The 8916-nt window shown below is 32.9% G+C and overlaps 1 protein-coding gene across 2 annotated transcripts in view; it reads right to left on the bottom strand.

Annotated features, from left to right (window-relative positions):
- LOC110021161 (protein PIR) overlaps positions 1–8916 on the bottom strand; it is a 253053-nt gene that overhangs the window by 93348 nt on the left and 150789 nt on the right. For both annotated transcript variants that reach the window (XR_002293618.1, XM_020719544.1), the window contains exons 20-23: positions 8259–8335; positions 8072–8174; positions 2271–2390; positions 2052–2195 (exon numbers count right to left, since the gene is read on the bottom strand). Coding sequence is in view for 1 of the 2 variants with exons in the window: in XM_020719544.1 (XP_020575203.1) it covers positions 2052–2195; positions 2271–2390; positions 8072–8174; positions 8259–8335 (444 nt within the window). In the remaining variant the exon portion in view is untranslated. The remainder of the gene's footprint in view (positions 1–2051; positions 2196–2270; positions 2391–8071; positions 8175–8258; positions 8336–8916) is intronic.

Below are 8916 nucleotides of genomic sequence, written 5' to 3'. Positions count from 1 at the left end.
TGTTGGGTAAGGAGGTGGTTAGGAAACCCCAGGATTACTAGAGTTAGGTTAGCTCTAATATCAATTGATACCAGAGTTAACTCAAAAGACAACAAAACGTGAATATTATTGTTGAAAACTAAAGGGGATTACAAAAAAAATTCTTAAAATAGGAATAAAACAACCAAAACCAAATGATCCCCTAAGGCGAGGATGAAAGTGGTAAACACCTGCTGGACAACATGTAGGATGGCTGGTTGAGTGTTTGCAACAACGACAGATGGTGGCAACAGGTAAGGGAGTGGGTTACGACAACTGCAATGTAAGCAGGAGTGGGTTACGACAACTGCAATGTAAGCAAAAGGGAGTTAAGAAAGTGATAGTGAAAGTAGGCAGCAACAACGAATGAAAATAGGGTTGGCCGGTTCAGTCTCCATGTCGGATTGACAGCCTCTTTGTTGAACCAGTTGAGCCTATTCAACCCCAAGCCCTTGTGTCATGAGTATTAAGCATAAAATAAAAAATAAAAGTAAAACTAGAAAACTCATTTACAAAATTGAGCAGTGTAGTCCAACAAATTATATGAAACTTAACCGCTGTATTTATTTTTGACATACTATTATATTTAACTTTTATGATCATATTCTCTTCATTTCAAAAAAAAGTTTATTTAATATTATTATTGTGCAACGAATTACATTTAATAGCTGAGTACTCTGCGTCGAGTCAAGACCAGAGAGAAGGAGAAGGGGAAGTCGAAGGAGAAGGAAACCTTCGTTCCCTAGTCAAGCGGCTTCACCAATACTCGTGTGTGCGATGTGCGAGAAAAAGAAGAGAAAAGGGGCTCAAGCTATTCTGTGTCGAGTTTAGACCGGAGGAAGGAGATGCGATTTACGGTGCTCGCATGCAGGGAATAAGAGGGGAAAGAGGTGTTGAGGTCTAGAGACCTTCGTGCGTGCGAGGGAGCCGGACTCGCGGGCAGAAGAAGAAGACCTCAGAAGGGAGCTCGTGCAGTGCGGGCGGGCAGAAGAAGACCTCAGAAGGGAGCTCGTGCAGTGCGGGGTTGAAGGAAGTACATAAGGGTTTATAAGGTAAATTAGTTTTTAAATAAATTTATTTAAATATATTATTACATGAATACACATATATGTGTGCTAAAATATGTGGATATGTTTAATAATAATATTATTGGAATATTCTATTTGAAATTAGGACTCTAACAATTAGTGATCTCAGATTCGAAGGAGAAATTGGAGGAGCGTGCGAGTTAGGGGGGTGATGAATCTGAACAACTTATAAGGTAAATATTAATGATATATTGTTTAGGAACAAATAAGATAATTATTTAAATTAATGTTATTGAATTTTTATATAACCAGAATGATATAGAAGAGCCATGAATTCTCAGAATTTGAGGATGGCTAAGAATCTTAAGTTTAGCAGAGGATAGTGTATTTTTAATCATTCATACATATTTTAAAAAGAATGATTAAAAAAACACTAACCTCTGCTGAACTTAAAATTTTAGCCTTCCTCAAAGTCTGAGAATTTATCAGTCTTCTATACGCTTCCGATTACATAAAAATTCAATAACATTGATGTAAATAATTATCTTATTTGTTTTAATCACAATATATCATTAATATTTACATATTTTTAATCATTCTTACATACTTAAATGCAATTCGTGACAGAGTTCATTAATCAGCACTAGGCGAGGTCGTGACAAAGTTTTAGAATATCATATACCAACTACACATTGAACTGAAGGTTGGTTAATATTATCATGGTTGATTCTCATTGCTAAAAAGAAAAGGGACATTTACATACATACCTATGAGTTTACAAATCTAACACCTAAAATTTACCTCTTACATTTATACTATATATCAAAACTACCAGTATTTTAACCTTTCAAAAGTAACATTGCATAGATAAAGTGGCATAAATGTAAAAATTAAAGTTTAAGTGTTAGGTATGCAAATACATAGGAATTGATGAATTAAGTCGTATGTATGTAAATCTTACAAAAGAAAATAATCAAACTTAAAAACAACTGTTAAGATTCAAACCTGAGAGGCAAGGCGGCTTGAATAAGAAATAAGAGAGAGATTTTCTTGCATTTCATTCAGCATCAGATTGAAGGAGTCTAGTTCAAGATCTTTTGACAGCAAGTTATGTGTGTGCTTCAGAACATCAAGAAGCTGTTGTAATTCCTGTAACATTCAATATATAAACTTAAACGCCAAAAGCAAACTAAATGAAAGGATTTTTGAAGTAAGAATGCTCACCACAATGGCACATAAACCCTGACTCTCATATCGTTCAAAGAGAAAATCAATGTTGTCTCGGATTATTTTATTCAACCTTTGAGTGAGCAAGCTTCTTAAATCAATGGTCCTCCCTAGTAACTAAAGTGCAGATAAAATTTACCCAATTATTAGACAGATTAAATAAGAGTATGAATAAAATGTAAGAAACTGAACCTATCAAATGTAAATTTATATAATTCCCTACTGAAATTCTTAAATTGGATCAATAGTATATGAATGATGTAAGGAGCATGCATCCGTTGATCATGCAACCATCCTCAATCTAATGTCATATATTCTAGCAAAAAATATGGGCGAATAATTATGAAAATTTATAATCGAACAATACAAAATTTCAATTAGAATCAACAAAATCTAAATTTTTTAACAAGATCTATTCGAATCAATTAACATATCTTATACCCTTTGATGGTTACAATTATTTTTTTATAAAGAGTAGTAGTGCAATTCACTCAAATGTTGACAAAAAAAAAAAGTTAAAAGATTATTAGTTAAAAGATTATTAATACTGTTATTAATACTGTTACGTAAGTTAAATTAGACTTACTATTAAATTTAATTTCAAAAGTGTTAATTTGCTCCCGCCCTAAGAAAAAAACTGCTCTCGTTCTACATGTTCTCGCATATCAATATATACAGATGAATTCAAAAAAAACCAAAAAGCCTCATCTTTCACATCTGGCTTTCGTCTCCTTCATCCACTTTGCTTCTCCTATTCACAGAGACTAAAATCGAGTCCCTTGTACTTCCACTTGCACGAAGCCTCATTCCACACTCGAGCCAGCTGCACACTGCTTTCTCCATTCAAATTCTTCTCCTTATGCTGCTAGGTTTGTTTGCCCTAGCCACATCACCCGTTCCTCTGCACAATTCACTCCAGTTAAAGCCCCTTTGACAGAATACAGTTGCGGTTAAAGTCATTTGGAAATTGACAATAGGATCATGCCATTCAGAGACCTCCATAACCCCATGTACCATTTTCCTCCTACTCCAAACACTCGCAAAAACCCTCGTCAGCCATCCTCTACTCCTTCATCCCCCGTCACACACGAATCTCAAGACCCAACTATTTTCCTTCATCCTCTTCGTCGTTCATAACACAGAAACACAGCCGAAGGCGGTGTTTGGTAGCATGCAATTTATAGGATTTAGCTTAAATCCAACCAAACACAAAAAATAATAATAATAAAAAATAAATCCAACGCTTTGTTAACTACAATTTTCTTGCGTTCTGTTGTTTTTCTCGAACGTTCCATCATTTAGATGATGTAAATCCGAATATCGTAAATCCAATATGAGGCGGATTTATTTTGCGATTGATCACAACCTCTTTCGTGGGATTATGGATTGATAAATCCAAATTTATCAGATTTAACAAATCCTATTAATGTAAAACTTAGTTGCAGCCAAAAACCGCTGAAGTCCCTTCATTTGTTTCATAGCACATACGAAATTGAAGTTGAAAGCTCCACACAAAACTGCCCCCTTCGCCTGTTGTGTCTCCTGAGTGATCCTCTTGATCTGAAGCCCTAGCCTCCTTACTTTGCCTTATCAATTAGTTCCGCCAACGCCACAACTTCCACGTCGTCGCCTCATTAAGCTGCAGAAACCTGCTCTGCCGATCTGCCCTAGCCTAAAGCCTGAAGCCATGTTTCCTTGTCCCACACTTGATCCAATTGAACCTATTTAATTGGTTCGTCATTATCGCTTCAGCAATATCTCACTGTTGTCAAGATCACCCGTTCTACTTGAAAGGGTATAAAATTGGTGTTAGGGTAATTTTCAAAATATCCATTCGAGGAGACTCGAGTACAAGTACTGTTCGGGGAAATTGCAGCCTAGTTTGAAATTTTTTTATAAAAATAGGAGACTCGAGTACCCTTCCTACGAAATGCAAATGCACAACCTTAAGGATTAAGTACCGTTTAGAGAAAATTAAATATCTATTCGAGCAAGCACGTGTGTGAGCTTTAAATATTTTTGCAGATACATTGAAGAACTATAATATCTTTTTAGATCTTGGATTTAAATAAATATTTTGCTCTTTTAACATTGGCATTCTCTTAATGCCTCCTAATGAGGGTTCACGCCAGGAGGATGCCAAAATTTCAGGCGAACAAGGACTTGCAAAATAAATTAAGATTTGAACTTTAGCAACTTATAAAATGGCTTAAAATATAATTTGGACACTTTAATTTGCAATTATTCAAAAATTAGCCTTTTTGACTTACAAATAACTTTATAATGTAGACCTTTTCGACTTGCAATTAATTTAAAATGTAAACTTTTGGACTTACAAATTACTTAAATGTGGAATACTTTAACTTGCAAAATGACTTGAATGTGAAATATCATAATTGGGAGCTAAGATCGATTAAAAAATAAAATATCATAAATTGAGGTTAACCTTGATATGCTAAAATAGGTGTCGGCAAATAGACTTATATATAAAACACCATAAATTGAGGTTAAGCCTACTTGGGGCTCAACCCAGGGGCTAGCACACTGACAAGCACACTGACATATAAATGAAATACCATAAATTGAGCCTAAGCTTAATTGGGGTTAAGCTTAGAAGCTGGCAAATTGCCTTAAATATGAATGAATATATTAAATGACATTTTTAAATGTTAAACTTTGACTTCAAATGCCTTATTATTACTAAATTCGCAATATATTTGCTAACAAATAAAAGGTGATTCTTTTAAAGCCCAAAATGAAACAATTAATCCAAAATTCTAATATTCTTGCAAGCATTTCAAGCTCTAAATAATTTCAAGCTATGCAAATTTCAAGACCAGTTCACAAGTTAAATGCAATATTTTGGAATTTGTGCGAGAGCCTTTACGACTTATATGACTAATAAGTATAATACTCTCGAGCTATAAATATTTTAAAATGCTTATGAAAAATGAGTTAACTATGCATAATTTCAAAATCTTGCATGTATCTTGCGATATACATTTCATATCAAATTCATGGCTTAAGGATAGTACACCTTCAAAACTTGTGAAATTCTATAATTTATTCAAGTATATGAAATTACTAACCCACATTGGCTTCCGCTAAAATTCTAAATGTTTTAACAAATAGCTTAAGAATGTTGTTCGGATTTGAATAAAGTTTTCATTCTGATTAATCTCATTTCTTTTAAAAATCAATCAATCGGGCCTCCACATCTTAGTAGCAGTGTTATAAGTCCCACCTACTTAGTCCAATACTTTAACGAATTTAGTAAGTTTCAATAATGTCCAAATAACAGATATATATAAGAATTTGTAAGTCCAAATTGCCTAGTCTGATCCTCCTTGTTAGAATTGAGGTCGACATAATTAATATGCTAAAAATATTAAAATTTATAAATATGAAATATTCAAATCTCCAATGAAGGCCAAGCCGATAAAAAATTTCACCTGGAGAGTTCTACTTTCAAAATTAAGTTTCAACTGGAGGGTTCTACTTTCAAAATATACATGTGAACTCGATTCTCTGTATGTATCATTAAGTTGATAAGGTTCATGTTTAATCATATGCCTGTGTTAAATCCGATCATTTACAAGCAAGTTGTAAAGTCGACAGAGTTCAAATCAAACAATCAAATCCTTGATGATGGTCGTGTTAATTATGAATCTCAACTAAAGGGATCAATTTTAAAATAAAGTTTCAAAATTATAAATTAAACGTATGAGTATAATTAATTATTTAAAAACTTAAAACAAATCACATTAACTATCCACAACAGTTTATTGAGGGTGACAAACTTTAATTGACTTTAGCTCACAAAAGAGCTAATGTCATAACAAGTATATCACTAATATTCACATTAAAAGTAATTTCGTGATAATAAGGACGAGGCTCAAGTCCTCTGTCCGCACAATTTAACCCAAAAACTCCACAAAATTTTGATTACAATCAGAGCCCTCTGACCGAGTAATTTTCACCAAAAGACATCATAACATTATAGTTACGGTCGCGGCCTGTATGTTTCCCAACAAATTTTTACCCTTTAAGTTGTGAACCATTAGTTTCTGTCTGATTGACACAAAACTTTCTACTGGCTAAGATCGACATAAATTTGTCCTCTTAGACAAACATTCACTCAAGATCTACAAGGTTACTTGTAAGAAACAACTCATAATTACTGACAAGAATCTTTCAGTCAAGTTAGCTCGACTACCTCCTATGACTAAATTGATTAAGGACCACGACGACTTAGGATGATCAAACCAGGGGATCTTGATTGGTTTCGTTATCATTTCCACCACCATCTTCTTAATCTCAGAGTGATAAATTTTACAATTTAAAATGTATGTTTGCTGCTACTATATGTTAAATATTCAACTCTAAATGACTAGCCTAAGAAAAAAGTGCTCTCCAGTTATTGGAATGGGTAATTAACCATATGGACTTGTACTTATGGGAAACCTAGAATCCCAGATAAAAAAAGTCCACAAAATGAAGGTGAAATCTCTGGGCAGTGTCATGTCTACTATTTCATCTGTCTTATGAAAATTTGACCCTAAAAACTCTCTCAATAACAAACAAATAAAATGTGAGAGTCCGGGGAGTTGGAATTTTTGTAGCCCAAATCAATCTTATAAAAGATCACCACCTATAATCTTTGGAAGAGTTTAAACAGTGAGGGCATTGGTACAGTCCATTAAAAACATGTATAGATCTATTGATTGATAAATAAACTTGACATCATGATCAAGCTGATAAAGGCCTTGTTTTATATGTACTTCAGGTCACATAGAAATGCACATCACCGGCTGAAAAAACAATGCATATACAGAAAACACTGATGGCATAATTACTTGGGTGATGATGTGGAAATTATAACAGAACATGGCCAATGATGCTTGTGATTCAAAATAAGGGACAATTACATATATAACACTTAAAATTTTGCTATTTACAAAACTAGCACCCTCTTTCATTCATTTTTCAAATTCAAATGGAAATAGCAAAGCTCACAATAAGACCCTAACCCATATTTTTCATTTTTATTAAATTTCAACGATTTTATTATGGCACACGTAAATTGATCAGTTTGATAGTTCAAAAAAATATATGGATTCTACATTTGTAAATAGTAAAATTTCGAGTTCTATGTATGTAATTATCCCAAATAATTAATATTTGTAGAGGAGGAATTCACAATTGAGTATAAGCAAATATTTCAACAATTATGATGTTACATAAATCCTCACGACCTTCTTGTTGTAGCAATTTTGTTTCATTTTATCACAACTCATTCTGGCTTCATTAATGAAGCAGGAACACTCTATTTGGAGTAATTAAAAAGAAGAGTATTTTATGTTTTCTCCAATAAAAAGATAAACATTAATAAGATGATAATATAAAAAAAACAATGATAATGCATAGGTTCCACTTCTCATTAATATTATTAATAAACATTAAATTTGTTGTAATAGAATGCACAGGAAACTTACAGAAGGTGGATGTGCAAGAAAAAAAAAGTAGGGAAATTCACATACCTAGCACACAACTCTTACGTATTTACATATCTCACACCTAAACATTCATATTTACATACATTGCACTCTGATGCTTTAAACCTACACATGAAAATGTGTATTTCACTTTCAAAAAGTGAAAATAGTACTATTTTTGTTGTGAGATTAAAGATTTGTGTGCTGTGGGTAAATATAAAAACTTAGGTGTAAGCTGTATATACATAAGAATTGTGTGCTATGTATGTAAATGCCCTTCCCACTGGCATAACATCTCCATACCTTCACTCTCGTAAGCTTCAATATTTCATTAAACAGAATTGGTTTCACAAAATATTTGTCCTCATCATTACAAGAAGCTAGAAATGTCTGATCTAGCAAATCACTGCATAGGGTTTGCAGCAGTGGTTAACATAAACCAAGCAAGGAAATATAGAGAAACTAATAAAAACTGATTGGAAGTACATACCTTGCAGCACGACTTTTGTAATATGAAAAAATAATCTCAGTAAGCCTATAGAGAAGTTGATCAAAACAAAGATCGACCTACAAAAAGAAATTTCAAGTTAAAAAAAGAGAACGGTAACACTAAGGAACAAAGTTTTAAACAAAGTCACCAAACAAGAAAATTTAGAGGAAAGTGTGTTCATCAAAAAAGGAATAAAAAAAATACCACGATCCAAAAAAGAAAAAAAGAAGAAATCTTGCATGCATGCCACACAATCCCTATGTATTTAGGTATCTAAAAGTTTGATAACTACATTAATAACACTATGGTGTCATAAACCTAGGTATGAAAAGGCATATCACTTCTAAAAAGTTAGAAGTAAAGTAGATGTTTAACATTCGACTTATGTTAATGAAAGGAGAGGTAGACCTAAAAAGACTTGAGCATATTGTATAAGAAATGATCTTCATCTATTAGAATTAAATGAAAATAATACACTCAAGAGGCAATGGAAAATAAAATCATGTAGCCGACCCCACTTAGTGGGATAAAGGCTTATTATTGTTGTTGTATTGTAATTTTTTTGTAATATTAAAGAATTGAATGTTATACATATCAACATGTAAGTTTAGGAGTTAGACATATGAATATATTAAGAGTTTCATAGTTGTATGTATCT

The sequence above is a fragment of the Phalaenopsis equestris genome, unplaced genomic scaffold, assembly GCF_001263595.1.
Source record: "Phalaenopsis equestris unplaced genomic scaffold, ASM126359v1 Scaffold000123, whole genome shotgun sequence".
In the NCBI taxonomy this organism is placed as follows: Eukaryota; Viridiplantae; Streptophyta; class Magnoliopsida; order Asparagales; family Orchidaceae; genus Phalaenopsis; species Phalaenopsis equestris.
The sequence above is the reverse complement of the archived record's forward strand: the minus strand, read 5'-3'. Positions and strand labels throughout refer to the sequence as shown.